This window comes from Carcharhinus amblyrhynchos, chromosome 2 (genome assembly GCF_965287045.1).
Source record: "Carcharhinus amblyrhynchos chromosome 2, sCarAmb.v2.hapA, whole genome shotgun sequence".
Lineage (NCBI taxonomy): Eukaryota > Metazoa > Chordata > Chondrichthyes > Carcharhiniformes > Carcharhinidae > Carcharhinus > Carcharhinus amblyrhynchos.
Window position 1 is genome coordinate 113,426,339 of NC_137325.1, and position 19,157 is coordinate 113,445,495.

At 39.7% G+C, this 19,157-nt stretch overlaps 1 protein-coding gene across 15 annotated transcripts in view; it reads left to right on the top strand.

Moving 5' to 3' along the window:
• LOC145357750 (sickle tail protein homolog) overlaps window positions 1-18,592 on the top strand; it is a 567,669-nt gene extending 549,077 nt beyond the window's left edge. For 14 of the 15 annotated variants that reach the window (XM_080211229.1, XM_080211212.1, XM_080211237.1 and 11 more), the window contains 5 exons: window positions 7,232-7,351; window positions 13,810-13,884; window positions 14,020-15,753; window positions 16,263-16,391; window positions 17,125-18,592. In XM_080211229.1, coding sequence (XP_080067355.1) covers window positions 7,232-7,351; window positions 13,810-13,884; window positions 14,020-15,753; window positions 16,263-16,391; window positions 17,125-17,628 — 2,562 coding nt within the window. In that variant the 3' untranslated portion in view covers window positions 17,629-18,592. The remainder of the gene's footprint in view (window positions 1-7,231; window positions 7,352-13,809; window positions 13,885-14,019; window positions 15,754-16,262; window positions 16,392-17,124) is intronic. The other variant, XM_080211333.1, reaches the window with a different exon arrangement.
• The last annotated feature ends 565 nt before the right edge of the window (window positions 18,593-19,157 follow it).

Genomic DNA, 19,157 nt, shown 5'->3' on the forward strand with positions numbered 1-19,157 from the left:
TCAGAGAGCCAGTGCAGACACGATGGGCTCAATATTCTCCTTCTGCACTGTAGGGATGCTATGAATCAACATTGACAGAGGACCACAAGGTCCGTCTCAGGTGCCAATTAGTCCATGGCTTGAGGAGACCAAATGAAGAAATAGGAAAGAGAACACATCCTCAAAATAACAAAACCAGAAACATTCCTTCATTGCATCTGTGACTGTAGTCAAATACACAGCTTTTCATTATAGTGCAGAGATGTGTGCAAGGTCTTTAGAAGATTAAAAGTAACATTACTACTTCAGCAGCCTATAACGCTTTTCTTTTGACAATCCTGCTTCAAGTCCCAGTGTGGTGAAGAAAGTTCTGTTCTATATTGCACAATAGAATCCATAGCAGCAGAGGTTCCACAAGGTATCTTCCCTTGCACAAGCTTCCACATGTGCATTTATCTCAAAATTGGACTTTCTAACTTTCTTTTGGGCTGACAAAAGTGGTTACTGGGTGTAAAGCTGATGGGCTGTGCAGGCAAGTTGAACTGTGAACCCCACTGTCAACCAGCAAACATGGCTGCGTTTGACCACATTCTTATCACTTTGGGGAAGCTATGCTCAACCTATGCCCTGAACCTTCTTGGATTAGTATTGCTAACTCGTTTATCTAACTGCATTGCCATGGCAGTTGGAGCTACTGTAGTGAATCAGTGTTAATTTGCATTATTTTGAACACCTTAGAATTTTGCCCTGTGGAATGATGTATATTACCACTAATGCATCACTCTCCTATGTCAGTTGTTTTAGTTTCCTGTACGATTGTTGAATTTTAAAGACCATACAGAATCACAGAATTTTTATGGTGCAGAAGGAGGCTGCGATCATGCCTGAAGAGCCATCACATCTATACTGGCTCTGGAAACGAGCATCATAACTTAGTGCTTTTCCCCATACCCCTACACGTTGTTTCCATTCAAATAATCTTCTAATGCATTTTGAATGCCTCGATTGAACCTGCCTCATTGCACTTCCAGGCAGTGCATTCCAGACCCAAGCCACTTGCTGTGTAAAGTTTTCTCTTGCAGCACGTTTGCTTTTTTAGCAAATCACTTTAAATCTGTGCTGTTTCACTCTTGATCCTTTTACGAGTGGGAACAGTTTCTCTCCATCTACCATATCCTCTCCTGATTTTGAACGTCTCAATCAAATCTCCTCTTAGCCTTATCTCTCCAAGGAGAACAGTCCCAACCTCTCCAATCTGTCCTCATAACTAAGTTTCTCATCCCTGGAAATATTCTTGTCAACCTCTCCTGCACTCAGTGCATTAGAAAGACTGCAGGATCAGAACCAGCCAGAATAATAAACAGAAGTATGCCAAGCAGACTAATACCCAAGCCATTTTATGAATGGTGATAGTGGTTTCAGGGGCAAGCCTTCTATGTAAATAAACCAATAAAAGATCTGTTAAAGGCACCAGAACATCCCTTGGTGGGTAGCTTTCTGGGATACCTTTGACCATAGCCATTATGAACAGTTGCCACCAGTGCCACTGAGCTGGACTGGACTCTTAACAGTCTTTCACTGATATGGGGAAAGTGCCTGTAATCATCTTGATAAGATCTAACTTTGCTGATATGATTGATATATAACGTTCAGGCACAATTAATCCACAATTGCTAAATTTGCTCTATGGTACAAACCACAGAATTCAGCAACATAACAGGTTTGCATTGAATAATAGCACGGATGCAGCACAGAAGGGGTTTGATTGGCCCCTTGTGCCCATGATAGCTCTGGACTCGAGCAACTCAACTAATCCGACTTCCCTTTCTCCATAACTCTGCACTTTCTCTTCAGACTTTGATCCTTTTCCCTTTTGAAAGCCAGGATCGAATCTGCCTCCACCACACTTTCCTGCCAATGCATTCTAGATTGTAACTGTTCACTATGTTTAAGAAAAATATTTCCTTTTGGCATAATTGGTCCTTTTGCCAATCACTTTAAATCAGTGCATTCTCATTTTTGACCCTTTCGCCAGTTAACAATTCTTCCCTCTCTATTCTTCTCGAGACTTCATGACTTTGAACATATCGATCAAATCTCTTCTCTGCCATCTCTCAGTTTTTCCAATCTGGCCACATAACTGAAGTCTCTCATCCTGGAACCCATTCTCTGCACAAGTTCTACAGCCTTTATTTACATCCTGCTTATATTGGGAAGCCTAGAAGTGGTCACAATCCTCTAAAGGCCGAATTAGTGTTTTTAAAAGGTTCTTTATCACTTTCTTGCTTTTCTCTTCCAAGCCCCTGTGAAGCTCACGGTTCTGGATACCCATATAGAGCCACCTTCTAGTATAGACAGTACAGTAATGAAAATAGTAAACTATTAGTAATGAAAAAGTAGGTGGGGGGGGGGAGAATCTGTTTTTGTGAATCAACAAATTGTTGATATGTATGCCTTTACTTAACCAGACTCTGAAGTGATAAATTGAGAAAACCAATGAGCCAGTGAACAATGAACGGTGCTGTTTAACTATGCCTCACAGAAATGTCAGTGGGTTTGAGTGTTTGGCTTTGGTGCAGTCTAAATTTGGAGTGGGGCAATTGTATTAGCGAAGCTTTTGAAAGGATGTCCACATCACAACATGTTTGTCAGCTGGTTACTTGATTGCACTTAATGCAACGTTGCCATGAATTATTCATGGCTGTTTCAGCAAACTCTCCTTTTTTGCACTTTGTTATTCTTCCTGGCACATGTGCTGCGACTAGTTTGACAAGTGCCGTTTGCTGCTTAACATGACAAGAAAAGCTGGGGCCGCCATTTGAATGCAGTATTGTGAAATGCCTGTCAGCCCGATTTACCTGCAGTGGGCTTTTGGTGAATTGGTTAATGTGAATAAGAAGTTTGCAGCACCTGTTGTGTTGTGTCCCTTTCTTTACTTTGATGGCGAAATTGTTATGCTTGTCTCACTGATGTGTTCTTTGGATCTGAGCGTACTAGGTGCATAATACTTTCATGAAGAAAGCCAAATTGTAGTTTGAATAGTCTCAACTGGCTGTTTAGCAATGTATATGGAGATGCTGCATTGACTGCTTATGGTTGAGTTAATCTAATAAAATGACTCAGTAACGTTTCATTAGCATTGTGCTGCTCCTTTCTATATATGACAGATATCAAATGATAAAGGGGCACATAGTTCTAATATGACTTTTGGAGTGATTGGGAGCACTGGGATTTATGGTTGGAATGTGTGCAGAAATGCATCTAATGACCAGATAAAAGTTTCTTGTAAGACTGAGAAACAGTCTACAGAGGCTGTGTGGGAACGTCTTTATGTTGAAAAAAAACTGATGTTCAACGTTCATGTCTACATGTTGATTGAGGAAACTAAGAGAAATTTCTTCTCTGAATTGTTTTAAAATAAGTCATTGAAGAGGATTTTCTACTCTGCTCCAATTCAGCATTTGAACAACTACTTAACCACCACCCTATATGTTCAAAAGGTGTATTTTTTTAAAAATAAATCTCAAAATGCAGCTGATGGAACTTAATGGCACATGGGAGCCTTGAAGAATGAAATTGCTGATTAGTGAGGAAGTGTGTGTTGCTGCATAACTTGGCCATTGGTGACATGAGAGCCCATGTCCTGCTACCACAAAACTTAAATTCTTAAGATAAAAGTTGGATTTATAGACTGTTGGAGCAAAGATTTGGGAAAAAAAAATTGAAAACAATCCAGATAGTTGACATAGTTTGATAAACACTTGAAACACAAAACATACAAGGTTATGGACTAAGTACTGGAAAATGGGGTAGGTGTTTGATGGTCAGCACAGACACAATGGGCTGGACGGCCTGTGTGTGTGCTGTAAATCTCTGACATTTTTTTCTGTCAAAAATGGCCAAATAACTGGTGATCAGCAAATTACAGGAAGCACAGCTCAAAGCACAGATACTCTAGGGAATGGCATACCAGCATATAAGCAGAATCAGGTTTCTCTGTGGAAGCTAGGTTTGTTGTTGATGTTGTGTAGATAACAACAATCTTTTGGCCTACAAGGAGCTAAATCAGCCGTTGATTCTGAGCAATGATCCTGGCGCAGTTTTGGATGATACCAAGGTACAGGTTTACTCAGCTGCTCTTGGGAACTGATAGTTGAGTATAACAGTATCAAACTGAAGGGAAAGTGGAGTAGAGGTCAGCTTATAACTTCAAAAATATTGGAACTGATTAAAGTGTGAAGAAGATGAGAGAAAAGATGTTGGCAAAAATGGAAAGAAAGTACCAAGACACAAACATTACTGACTGGAAACCAGGTTGACTCTGATTTTAACAGTTTGGTGGGTGAACAGGGATGATGGCGAATCTGTATTAATCTTCTTCCTCTTAAAAGTAAAATCTTTCCTTTCAAATAGTATCATTTTGGATGAAAATGTGTTGTCAACAGTGATTTAAAATGCTTTGAGACAGCTGAGCAAATGTTTGTAGAAGGCCAGTTAGAATGAGCAGTGTAACCATTAACGAAAATGCTGTAATCCTAGACCACATCTCTCAAGAAATCCTGCTAAGTGCTGTGCAACTCTCATTGTAATCTAATCTTCTGATTGTTCAGCTTTCCTGACTCAACTGTGTCAGACCTGCACTATTTGCACTTTCTCTGTAGCAGTACATAAAATAATATTGGTATTTCCATTTACTTTAAGGTAACATTTAATCATTTTTCCATGAATATAAAAGTTGTGTTCATAAATATAACTTTTTTTTGCCTTGAGTTCTTTACGGAACAATCTTCCAACTCTCAAAGTGAGACAGTATGCTTTATATTTTGTGCTGTTGGAAGTTGCAGTCCTTTATCCAAAGAATTTAGACAAAGAACAATGCATTGCAGTTAAATGTACCCAATCTGTTTGAAACCACATAGTTTTTGGAAGGGTCCAATTTCACAAGCCAATCATTGGAAACAATCCACATAGTTGACATTTTTCGCTGTGTCAGAACAGTTGAGTACAGAGGAAGTTGATATGTTTTTAGTGGCATAGTTTATCCCATTAATCTATGGCTGTATATTTCTGCTTTATCTTTGTAAAAAAAAACTGTAGCTCTCCATCTTCCACTGCACCCCGCCCCCTCCCCCACCGCTTCCTTCCATTAATTCTAAAGTCTTTATGAAGAATCTGTTTCATTTTTTAATAAACTTGGGGAGTCTGCACAGATCCTGCATTGAAGAAAATATATGTGCATAAGGAATTTCAAGCCTTCAGGCAAAACGGGTGAAGTAAGGGGTGGTGGAGGGACGGAGGGGGGTCTCCAACATCCTGTCCAGCTGTGTTCTGAGTGTTAACGATGCAGGCTTTGGGAATGTTGCTCAATAGTGTGAGCAAACTAAATCGATCTGTATGATGTACAGTATCGCCAGCAAAGCTAATCATTACCTTGATAAAACACTGAATGCAAAGAGCCATCACATCCAGGCCAAAAGGGAGTGGGCCTGGGGCAGGAGAGATGTTATAAAGACCTCTCCCTTGTTGCCACTCATAGAGAATCATTGTGGCAAGCTGTTTTGTGATAGGGATGTTTATCCACAAATGACCTCAGTGATAGTGTTGTGGGATGCAAGGGTGATTTAATGTAGTCCACAAGAAGTGTGGACTACATTAAAAAGGCTATTAATTTGCTATGAATCAAACGAATCTGGTTCAATTGTGGAATGATTTCTAGTGACTCCCAAAATGAAACGCCTCATATTAAACAGTTATTCGGCATTGATGCCAAGTGTCTTTTTAAAATCATAGAATCCCTACAGTGCAGAAGGAGGCCATTCAGCCCTTGAGCCTGCACCGACCACAATCCCAGCCAAGCCCTCTCCCCGTAACCCCACATATTTACCCTGCTAGTCCCCTGACACTCGAGGGATAATTTACCAAGGCCAATCAATCTAACCCGCACATCTTTGGAGTGTGGGAGGAAACTGGAGCACTTGAAGGAAACCCATGCATTGGCAGCAGTAGGTGGTAACTATCAGGGGTTTCCTTGCCCATGTTTGACCTGATGCCATGAGACTTTGTGAGGTCCAGAGTTGATGTTTAGGACTCCCAGGGTATCTCCCTCCTGCCTGTATACCACTAAGCCACCACCTCAGAAATGGTGATGGTGATATCTATACATTGACTGTGAGGTATGACGATGTCAGGCTGTGAGACAGCTCTCCCAATTTTAGCACAAGTTCCCAGATGTTAGTACAGAGGACTTTGCAGGGTTGATGAGGCTCGTTGTGCCGTTGTCATTTACGGTGTTTAAGTTGATGTCAGTTAAGCAAGGGCACCAGATGCATGGTAATACCATCATCTGCAAGTTCTGCTTCAAGTCGCACACCACTCTGACTTGGAACTATATCACCGTTTCTTCACAGTCACTTGGTCAAAATCTTGGGACTACCTCCCTAACAGCACTGTGGGTGTACCTACATCACATGAACTGAAGTGATTCTAAAATGTGAGCCACCAACACTTTCTCAAGGGCAATTAGTAAGGGGCAATAAATCTGGCCTAGTCAGTGATGCCCACATCTCATGAACAAAAAAAAATCACAACAACCAAATTGTGAACAGTTAACATCCACACCCAGTAATAACCAGAGAGTCCTTTTAAGAGGTGCTGATTGTGATAAGTATTGGTCAGGAGGACGTTGCAGAATAACTCCCCTCTTTGTGGGACTTTTTACATCCATCTGAAAGGGACATCCCGGGGCTCAGTTTTATGTTTCATCTAAAGGACAGCACCTTCAACAGTGCAGCACTCTGTCAATGCTGCCCTCGAGTGTCAGCCAAGACCTTGTGCCCAAGCCTTTGGAGTGGGATTTGAACACACAACCTTCAGAGTCAGGGGTGAGAGTGCAAGAAACTGACGCCTACTTGGACAACTAAACAGAACTCTCAACAATTTGCAGAATTTGCCAGCATCCAGTAAACTCAAACCTGTTACCTTTGCAGAATGATGAAATTGTTAATGATGAAATTGAGCAGTTAGCTGTTGAATTAGCAACAAACTTCCCAATGCCAATTTATTGATTAACTGTTGAGGGCAACTTATATACTTTAAATCTCAAACAGCAAGGAATTTCACAGTGCTTTTTTTTTATGCCCTATATACTCTGATCTTATGTTTTCGCTCCATTAGTGACATTTCTGGGCTCTGCAGTAAGCTGCTATGTGGTTGATTTTTTTTTTGGCTAACGTCCTGTACTTTAATCTCTCAGGCTTTCCAGAAATGTTCAGTTATGGATGTAAGTTCAAAAACAGTTGTTGAACAGCCGAAAGTTGAAATGCAAGCCAGAGATGTAAGGTCCACAGCCTTATTATCAGCCAAAGAAAAGAAGGTAACATCTATGGTATCAGAATTTGAGTTTGCTGTGTGTCACAATCTTTTCTGCTTCAATACTAACCAAAACCTACTACACTGTAGTCTAATTTCTATAATTCTATGAACCCTGAATGCTTTCCAGCAGAAGTGTCTTAAATAATTCCTTATTGTCAGTGTTACCGAAAATTCTGTTCATAGAATTGGATTGCAGATTAAACTAAAATGATCTTGGTTTTGTTTTTTTTAAACACTGAAAGCTGGCTTGTAAGATATTTTCAAAATAGTGCTTCAGAATAATCCTGCCAAGATGGCAGCCATTTAGCCCATCTGTGCTAGCTGTTTGGAAAAAGCTATGGAATTAATCTCCTCATCCCTTCTCTTTCCTGATAGCACTGTAATTCTCCCCCTCTCACTCCTCCCTTCAATCAGTGCTATTTTGATTTTTAAATATTGTCAGAAATATATAACAAGTGACACTTGCCTGTCGTTGCTACAATTCGGCAAGGCAACTGTCATCCCATTCTCACTGATCTGAAACTCCCATTTTTCTTGACAAAAGGGCAACTCATTGTGGGGTGATTGTAAAATGGAACTGGCAACATTTTCCAGTTTTATAAATGTATTGCACCACTAGACTGTTTAGTATTCCTGATCACATTCTTGCATTTAGTTCCTTCATAAACCCATCCATTCTGAAAAGTAAGAAGAGCCTTACTTTGCGGTAGTATGCGTACGACTGTAATCTAGGAACTAATGTTTTAAATGTGGATAGTTTTGATGTACGTCAAGTGTAGCTCATCAGCAAGAATGTTGCCTTTATAGTCTGGTAATCAGGAAGGTGAGGTACCGTAACATTTAGAAACAAAAGCTCCATTAGAAGTGAAATGATAAGGTCAAACTGTAGAGATCTTATTTCAAAATGAGCTCTTCTTTGGCAAGGAAAAGTTATTTAAAAAAAATATTATGGCATTATGATCAATATAATTGTTCTGATTTACCCAAAGCGTTCTGATTATTTGATTTACTGAGGATTGACTCTTTTTAAACGGCACGGTGGCACAGTGGGAGTTAGCGCTGTTGCCTCACAGCGCCAAGGACCAGTTCAGTTCCAGCCTTGGGTCACTGTCTATGTGGAGTTTGCACGTTCTCCGCATGTCTGCGTGGGTTTTCTCTGGGTGCTCCGGTTTCCTCCCACAATCCAAAGATGTGCAGGTTAGTTGGATTGGCCATACTAAATTTTCCCCTTGTCAGGGGGATTAGCAGGGTAAGTGAGGATTGCGGGAATAGGGCCTTGGTGAGATAGAACATTACAGCGCACTACAGGCCCTTTGGCCCTCCATGTTGTGCTGACCTGTGAAACCCATCTAACCTACACTATTCCAATATCATCCATATGTTTATCCAATGACCATTTAAATGCCCTTAATGTTGGCGAGTCCACTACTGTTGACGACAGGACATTCTACGCCCTTACTACTCTGAGTAAAGAACCTATCTCTGACATCTGTCCTATATCTATCACCCCTCAATTTAAAGCTATGTCCTCTCATTCTAGCCATCTCCATCTGAGGAAAAAGGCTCTCACTGTCCACCCTATCTAATCCTCTGATCATCTTGTATGCTTCCATTAAGTCACCTCTTAACCTCCTTCTTTCTAATGAAAACAGCCTCAAGTCCCTCAGCCTTTCCTCATAAGACTTTCCTGCCATACCAGGCAACATCCTGGTAAATCTCCTCTGCACCCTTTTCAATGCTTCCACGTTCTTCCTATAATGCGGTGACCGTATACAATGATGGTGGTCAGTATAGAGTCGATGAACTGAACGGCCTTCTTCTGTACTATGAGGATTCTACAGAGGCTCTATTGCCAGCAGATAGAATGCCATTTTGGTTGAAACATATTTCTGATCGTAATTTTTTCAGTCTTTCCAGCTCTGTTACAATCCCATTAAATTGGTGAACTACAGTAAAACATCCAAAAAGTTGTTTTACTCTGAAATTTACTCTGAAATGCCCCACTTGAATGCATTTCATTCCTGAGAATGAATAAAACAGTTCTGTTAAATCATAACCAGAGGATTGAAGGAAACCTCAAAATGCTTAGACACCTGGCCAAGTGGCATAATACTTTGTTATGGACAGGAGGGGGTTTAATTTAAACAGTCCTAATTTCTCATCTCGCCACCCATACGTAAACAGAAAGTTGTTTTGATTTTGATTCCCCCTGTATAATTAGTGGTGTATTTCCCAACCGGTCAGTTTTGGTGTGATTCAATTTCTATTAATAACCCAACAGTGAACTCATGATAGGGTGAACTCAGGGTTAGTTTATTTACACACACACAAAATGCAGGAGGAGCCCCCTGAGCACTTCTACTGCATAAAAGAAATGAAGAAGAGAAAGATCTAATGGGCAAAGGCCATAGAGAGAACTATTATTATTTCACATAAGTCCAGAATCAAAGTCCAATAAGATATTCCTTCAGGGAGGTTGGCAGCCTGAAAACCGATGTTGTATAGTTCACTTTTCCAGTGGAATTGACTCCACATACAGAGCTAGGCATGCTGAGGTGGATTAGGCTTCTAGGTGATGTACAGAGTTTCCAGTAGAAACAGTGCAGATGGGGGCTAGATATTCAATCTGGGTAGAGCCTGTTTTCAGTGCTGCTGCTTGTAGATTGGCAGACTTCAGTTTTTCAGTTCAGCAAGACAGTGGCCGGGATTTTACAACCTCGCTCGAGCGATGCTGGTAAAATCCTGTCCGAGGCCAATGGAGAATTCCATTCTGCGGTCCTCACCTGCTCTGATTCCGGGGTGGGCGAGGCGGTAGAATTCCAACCAGTATAACTGGTTACACAAACTAGAGGATTCTGTGTCACATGACGCTCATCTCTTCCCTGTGTCTTTAACAAAGGGTGTTAATTTCCCCCGTCTGGCATCCCAAGATGGTTAAATGTTCTAAGCATTAAGACTTGAAAGGAAGTTTATAGGATCTAGTAATCAAGCTCCAGCTGACCAGCATGGTTAATCAATCTAAGTGGCCTCTTTGAATTCTCTTTGAACTGGATTGGGGGGGTGGCATTAGTGTACCTTCAGAAATAACGAGGTGCAAGTGTCTACAATACTGCCATGATTGCCAATTTTGTTCAGGAGTCACAGGTACACATAAACTCAGCCGTTTTACCATCTTTGCCCAATTTTTAAAAGTTTAGAAACTAGCTGTGAAGATACCTCTATATATTTCATAAAAATATATAGTGTGAGATCTTAGTCCCCGGCAACCTGTGCTAACTCAAAGAATGAAGTTTGTAGCATCTGCTCTAGAATATGTTAACCACCCAGGTATTAACTTTATAATTCACATTGAGATTTTACATGGCAACTTGTGCCTATGCAATATGAATGATATAATCTAAATTACCCTATACAGTCATTATGCTTATTTGAAGCATTTCAGTTGTTTGGGCTGACTATTCCTTGGCTGCCTGTAAAATGTCCTCTCCTCAGCCTTGTGGAATTAAAAGACGAGCAAACATGAATCCCTCATTTTGGTTTTCTCGGTGAATTACATTTAATTGCAAACATGCGATTCAATGGCACCAGCCTGTGATGGCTGAGATTTTCAAGTTTTCTAATGGTTTTGAATGTTAGAGCAATTTTATAGCGTGCTTAAAATAAATCCTTTGACCGCCCACATGCTGTAGTGTTTAACATACCTTTCCTATTACCGGTAGGGAGCGGTATGACTTGTGAATAATTTAATGTTGCAAGCAACTTTGATTTTCCTAGCTGATGGCGAGATTTACATTTATGGCTCACTCCATGCTTGTAGTGGACAGGCTCTCCAGTTAATCTGACATGTTTAACTGTTATTTGCTTATTCTTTTAAGCCAAGCTCGAAGTTATCATTACCAAAAAAAAGGGGCAGTGCTCCTATTAAAAGGGTTTGAACATTGATAAAATATATGCTTAAGAGTGGTATTGCGTTTCAGTTTACATAGCTTAAATTCTGCAGTAATTACACTTCTCCAAGAGTTGTCAGGCACGACAAACAATACAGCTGAGTTCTTGATCAGCTGCAAACATTAAGACTCACCTGATGAAGTGATCCGAAAGCTCGTGATTCCAAATAAACCTGTTGGACTTTAACCTGGTGTTATGAGACTTCTTACAGTGCCCACCAAAGTCCAATGCTGGCATGTTCACATCATTGACATTAATAACAGAGTACTGCTAATTTTATGTAAATCAAAAGTTCCATGCAGTAAGATTGTCAAAAAATACTGGACAGAAACAAAGTACTTACAAATAAAATACTTCATTGCATCAAAAAGTGTGTTTTAGTGGAATATTAACTGCATAGTGTAAAACCAATATACCTTATTCACAAATACATAATTTAAATGAAGTACACATACTGTAAAAATGATTTTGTCTACAGTGTTTGTAGATGCTTCAATTTTAACCTTACATTTAGGTTATGCCTTCAACTCTTTCTTGTAGTTTGTGAGAAAGCAGGGAAAATCACGGCTACTAATTCATTGCAACCCATTACCTGAACATGCTGGATGCTGCTGTGCTGCATAGCATGCATTTGAGTTGTACAACAAAATGACTATTGCGCCTAATTTTTGAAGCCTACTTTTATTTTAGAAAGAAGCGCTAACTTTGTGTTTGCTACTCAGTTCATATAATGGGAGTTTGAAGTGCTGCTTGTTTGATTGTGGTGCAAAGTTTTATATCTATAATCTGTTTTTAACTATGTTTTCAATTTTGAACATTTTCGTATAGATTTCTTTTATAGAAATTGAGGCACTTTTTGAATTTTTAACACTATCTATATAGTTTATAAAAATGCTGCTTTGGAGGCCTTAGTCCGAGGTGTAGAAACTTTGTCCCTAGTGAAAGTGCGAAGGAAGGATTTTGATTTCTCACAGAAAATTCAAACATGACCTGAAGAGTAATAGTTTTGGCTGTATTTTATTATACTACTATTACCTTTACTGATTTGTGTCTTGTTTTCTAACAATAGACAATGTAGATGCTAAAAAAAATGATTAATCTACAATAATTATGGGTGACACGGTAGCACTGTTGCCAGGGACCCAGGTTCAATTCCAGTCTTTGGTGACTGTCTGTGTGGAGTTGATACGTTCTCTGCATGTCTGTGTGGGTTTCCTCCCACACTCCAAAGATGTGCAGGTTAGGTGGCATGGCCATACTAAATTGTCCCATCCAAGATGTGTAGTTTAGGAGGATTAGCCATGGTAAATGTGTGGGTGGGGTACAGGGAGGTGGGGGGGAGGGGGTCGCTGACTCTGTTGGTGCAGACTCAATGGGCCAAATGGCCTCCTTTTTCACTGTGAGGATTCTACAGACTCTACACAGGAACATTGGTGAACTGGGGGAATTAACTGATACAAAAACTGATACCACAGATGTCTAACAGTTTCAGACTGAATTAGGTATTTAGCTTGCACATTTATACAAAGGTGTTCCTGTACAAAATTGAATTTTTAAAGTCAGTTTTTATTAGTTTCTTTTAGCTTGGTGATTTGAGCACCTGAATGTTACTATTGGTCTTCTGTTTTTGGATTATCAGTGATGGGCATTGGTGCTGCTATTGTTTCTTTTAGAGGGTTCAGATCAGATTGAGGTGACTCGTTTAAAAACTTACCCAATCTGCAACCACTTTCTTTTACCAATCCTGAGATAATTTGGGGGTTTTCAGTTATAACGCTCCTGTTTTGCATCATTGGTTTTACTCCAAGGATGCTAAAGCTAGCATTAACTCTATTCTAAACCACTATTACCCTAAAACTGTGCTCTCTTTTACTCTAAAACAAAGTAAAGCTCCTTGCAGTTATTTATTTGATTTGATTTATTATTGTCACATGTATTAGCATACAGTGAAAAGTATTGTTTTTTGCACACTATACAGACAAAGCATACCATTCACAGAGAAGGAAACGAGAAAGTGCAGAATGTAGTGTTGCAGTCATAGCTAGGGTGTAGAGAAAGAGCAACTTAATGCAGGGTAAGTCCATTCAAAAGTCTGATGGCAGCAGGGAAGAAGCTGTTCTTGAGTTGGTTGGTACGTGATCTCAGACTTTTGTATCTTTTTCCTGATGGAAAAAGGTAGAAGAGAGAATGTCCGGGTACGTGGGGTCCTTAATTATGCTGGCTGCTTTGCCGAGGCAGCAGGAAGTGTAGACAGAGTCAGTGGATGGGAGGCTGGTTTGCGTGTTGGATTGAGCTACGTTCTCGACCGTTTGTAGTTTCTTGCGGTCTTGGGCAGAATAGGAGCCATACCAAGCTGTGATACAAGTGGAGAGCTGGAGATTTAAGTGGGAGACTGTCCAATGTGTATTGCGGATCTTAAATTATAGATAAAACTGCTCTGCTTAACTACAGTTCACATTTGGTCTGCGGAGCATGTGTTGTACAATAACTTATTACAATGAAATATCCTAGCAGAGATCAGACATTTGTGATGAACAGACCACATGCACCGAGAATGAGGACAAGGGTCTGCTGGATTCTACTGTGGTAAGTAACGTCAAATGGTGGCATTCATGAGCGTTTTTTTTTGTTCTAAATTACTATTATTTATTATATTCCATGGATATTTTGATACAAAGGAAATGCAGAATATTCTTGTATATTTTCTTTTTGTTTTTACAGGTTTCGTGTGAAACGCCAATAATTTCCAATGTGTTCGTATTCCACAATGTTCATTCTCAAATTGAATTTCTGTCGCAGAGTGACACTCCTGTGTCTCCCGTGTCTGCAAAGGATACATCAAAATATCTAGGAGATGAAGAGAAAGCTGTGCTAGATAAAATGCATATTGTCCATCAACCTGTTCAGATGAGGAAAGATACCCCTCCAGAGAAAGAGTACATGCCTGCAATAAAAACATGTGAATCCTTTGTTGAGGTTGAACCAGGAAATGGGTTGCAAATTTTTGACTTTGAGCGTAGAGTGGAGAACTCGCTACGTGCAAATGCTTCAACATCTGAGGAGGTTGGCGGGCAGAGTGTTCACAGCCCAATAATGAGAACATGTATGACAATACCTGTGGTACAGCAATCCACTACAATTCTGGACCAGCGTGATTCAGTTTCTAATAAATCTGATCAAGAATGTGAAATGCCACCAGCAGACTCAAGTTATCAGAAGGAAAACTATAGCCAACAGGTAGTACTGAGACCAAAGACCTCCAAAAAACCTGCTGTCAGATATTTGGAGGATGTTGATTCTTCAAGTTCCTCGGGAGAAGAGTCTCCATCCAGTGATAACATAGCATTTATGATTACAGACACTGAGGTCCAGGCTCTGTCCAGTGGAGAAGTCAGTGATCTGGTGAACAAGAAAGGTGAAGAGATCCAGACAGTGAATGTAGACGCAAATCGGGAAATGACAGCAGGTCAGGGTAGATATCAAGAGGCTGGGAACGAAGACCCAGTGCTATTCACAGATAAAAAACCAGTCATTATTATCTTTGATGAACCAATGGACATCCGGTCAGCTTACAAAAGATTGTCAACAGTCTTTGAGGAATGTGATGAAGATTTAGAAAGGATGATGGCAGAAGAGAAAATAGATGAAGAGAATGAAGCTGCTGAAAGTGCTAGTGATACTGAAACAATGGCAGAATCTACAGTGAATAATGATGACATGAGTTCCAACAAAATTTCTTTCACTGTGAATTCAGCAACGAGCTTGGTGCGCGATGACTCTAGTGGCCATGGACATGACCTCCGCCTTGGCTCTGCTGAAATGAAGGCATCAAAAGAAAGTAAATCTGATGTGATAGAGAATGATGACTCAAAATCAGATGGTTCTGACAGTCCCAATAAGGCTGATGCCAAGAAGAAGTTCAAGTTCAAATTCCCCAAAAAACAGCTTGCAGCTCTGACCCAAGCTATTAAAACGGGCACAAAGACTGGGAAGAAAACCCTGCAGGTAGTGGTCTATGAGGATGAAGAGGAACTTGATGGGACCGTGAAGCAGCACAAAGAAGCTAAAAGGTTTGAGATTGTACAATCAAACAGCAAGGATGAAGCCTTTGGCCAAACCGCACAGTCAAAGCAACATAACTCCACTGACGCAGTGTCCAACTCATTTAGAACAGATCAGATTCGGAAAAGTACCTACAAGACCTTGGATCGTCTTGAGCAAACCATCAAACAACTGGAAACGACAATCGGTGAAATGAGCCCAAAGATAGCAGAACAGGAGGAAGAATATGCAAACTGCCCCTCTCAAAGCTGTGAATTATCTCAAGGGGCTGTGTCATGGGATGAAGCCAAAACTACTGATGAGCCATTGCTTTACATGGCAAAGACACCACAAAACACCAAGACTAAACCACCACTGCTTCCAAAAATCTCCACAAAAGCAAGTGATTCACAGGTCTCCTATTGCATTTTTTTTATACTGTCTGCTTCATGTGGGTGACATGACTCCCTTTTTTTGGTATCTAACAGCTGAAGCATAACTGGTTAATGGTTTGGTGGACAGTGGTGTTGGTGAAAGCTATTGTTTATTAATCTGACTGATGCGGTTTAGCAGTTTGATTTCTGTTGATTGGAAGTGTAATGTTGCTTTGGTCTAACTGGGTCTTTGACCTTCAGGTTATTTATATGCTTCTCGTCAAATAACTTCCTGTTTCCTGCCTCTGCACCTTCTAATCAAGCTTGAATCTGGTTGAAATGGGGACTGTAATTCTTTTCACTGTGCATGGAAAGGTAATTGGTTTTTCCTAATAGGATAATGGTGATCCATGTAGATTCTATACAAGATAACCAATCTGTTTTCTGATCTTCTGTATATCTGCTCAGCTTCATTGTGATTCAGATGCATTCACAGGAGTGAGCATCTACTGTGCTTTGTGTTAAAGGTGACATCTAATTTTCTTTCAGGGTTCAAATCTGATGTCCCCGACCAGCAGGATGCCAGTCTCCGTGGGATCAAAAATAAGACAACCACAGGGAAACACGGAAAAGGTGACAAAACAGAAGCTCCAGGACTCCCAGCGACAATTCCGACAGGTAGTTTTGTTCTAGAAGTCTGTCCAGAAAATAATGAAAGGAATTATAATACTTGTCAAATTTAAAATGATTAGTTCATAAAATGTTGACATTAAACGTCAGTATCGTTATCATATCTCATTTTAATTATCCAATTAAATTATGAACCCGGACCTGGTATCAGCTTATAAATGCTGATGGACTATGTGAAATGTTCTGTGTCTTTGCTGTAATACTCTTTAAGTACCTTCTTGTTTCTCTGTCATTAACTCTTGGTGATGTACATCTGTATCCTCTTGTGCAGTAAACCTTTTAACAAGTAACTTGCTATTGTAATGTTTCCTATTCATTTTCCATCAGTATTTTAGTATGTAATTGGAATGGCTGAAGTAACCAGACTTAACCAATACTGACTCATTTGAACTAACTACTGTGAAAATATATGTCTAATGAATGAATAAGAGTATGAATTACTAGTTAATTAGATTTTTTTCCCAAGCTTGCATTCTAGTAGTAGAAAAGCATGGTTTTAATAATCCTTAATATTCATACTTTTTTCTTTTATTTTCTTTCTTTCCACATTTATATGTTGTGGGATTTACCAGGTCCGTTAAAACTCCTGCAAGGCTCGCCAGGATAGTAAGATTCTGCACTGTTAATTCTTTTGTCAGCCTGGGGCTATTGTGGCAAACCCCATGGCTAAAATGTTACTGGCTTTCTGACAAACTTTATCTCCTGCCATCTTTGTTTGCAGGCTAATGGAAGTGCTAAGAAAGCTGGTGGGGAGAGTAAGGTTACTTCCCCTACTTTACCTGCTTCTAAGATCCCGGCTCTTTCTTCCAGCTCTGGGAAAAGCAGCTCTGTGCCTGGTCCTAGCAATGATAACACTAACCATCCCAGTACTTCCAGTAAATATCCCTCATCTACTACTAATGCTCTCACTGCGACTGCAGGCCGTAATGTTCAACTTCCCCCTATGTCTCATATCCCTTCTACTTCTAATGGCTCCCTTAAGCTTCATGCTCAGAGCTCTGCCTTAACAGGCAGAGGTCCACCTCTTTCGTTTCCACTACACACTCCAAATGGTAGACCCTCTCCCTCTTCCTCGACCTCTTGCCCCTCCCCAGTTTCTCCCACCTCACTGATTCAAGGTGCGAAGAGCATCCGGACAATCCATACTGCTAGCTTCTCAAGCTACAAGCAACAGAACGCGAACCAGGGCAAATTCACCATGACCACTGTCAAAGAAACGGCATAGAGGCAGCACGTTGGAACCCGTCCGTCTTTTTTTTTGTTTTAAAAAAAACTGCAGTAGAATGCTACTAATTTCATTATGATTTTGTAAAGTTCCTCACATAGTGTGCATTCATCAGAGTCAGAATTAATAGGTCTTTGTAAAACGGCAAACACAGATTCTTTTTCCAAGAAAGCACACAAGGAATTGTGAAGGACACGTGCAGTGTTTCTCTTGTAAATAATTGTTCTGCCTAACCAGATTTAAAATCAGGTGGTATGATAAAAGGTTGCGCATTAAGACACCAAGCATAATAACAAAGACACTCACTGCTGGCAACTTTTTTTCAAGCACATTGTTTTGTATACAGAGTATTTTTTCACTTTGCACAGTTGATATTGCTTTAACTATTGTAAAGTTTCGATAATGAACACTGGGATGACGATTTGAGACTAACATAAATTATTCCATACCAAAACATTAACCATATGAGCAGGGGCAGACCTGGAGAATTGTAAGCTGTAAGATTAAATTCAGTATATGTCAAAGCTAAAAAAGGTCACACACAAACACACTGCACTGAATTGTACCTATTCAACATGGGTGTTGCTAGATTTATCATTATGTAATGGATATGGAATAAACACTTTATTTAATGGGTGTTTCTTAACCCCTAGAAAGTGCATTTTCCCTGCAGCTAATAATACTAGGTCAAGGGCAGCTTACTGTATAATCTGTTTCATTTTTTTAAATAACCGTACTTAGCTACACATTTCATTAGGGCAAGAAATAATCAATAGTCCAGCAATTTTCGCTACTGGGGAGTGCTTATAAATTATTAATCTTTCACACAACAATGAAGAGGGACATGACAATGCAGACTAAATATATGATTTGGATGAGTGCAAGTGTGATGTAATATTGTAGATATACTATCTGTTGTACTGCCATTCTCTCTCATTAATAAAGACACAAATATTGGTTTTTTTGGAGTGATGAATGAAAAATGGCTTCCTATTTTGCTTCAGTTTTTTTTAAATGTATAGCTGACTTTTCTTTCCAATTGCTCCAAAGCTGTGTTTTTGTACTTCCATTTAATAGAGTTTAAAAATCTAGTTGTGCAATTTTTTTTAAAAAAAACTAATTCTGTCTATTTTCACGAAAGTGAGTGCTAGTTTGTTAGTTGCCAATGCTTATTGAGGACTGTTAACCCACATTGAGAAACTTGTAAAACTGGTATGTTTTTTGTGTGTGTGTGTATATTAAGCTATGCATATAGATATATATATATATACACATATATCTGCTTATAAATCTGCAGGGATGCTTATAGTTTTCACACTAGTACCAAAGTTTGTTTATTTGCATGCCTTTTTATTATAAGATATATTTTAAGAAACAGATGGGTATATGTGATCTATAAGATGGGGCATGTTTGCACATCCAGAACTTTTTTGTACAGATTTTGTTATTTGTAAAACATATTATATTGTAAAATACGGCATTGTGGTGAACTGCAAACTCTAGCCTTGTGAAGAAGCAATGAAATAAAG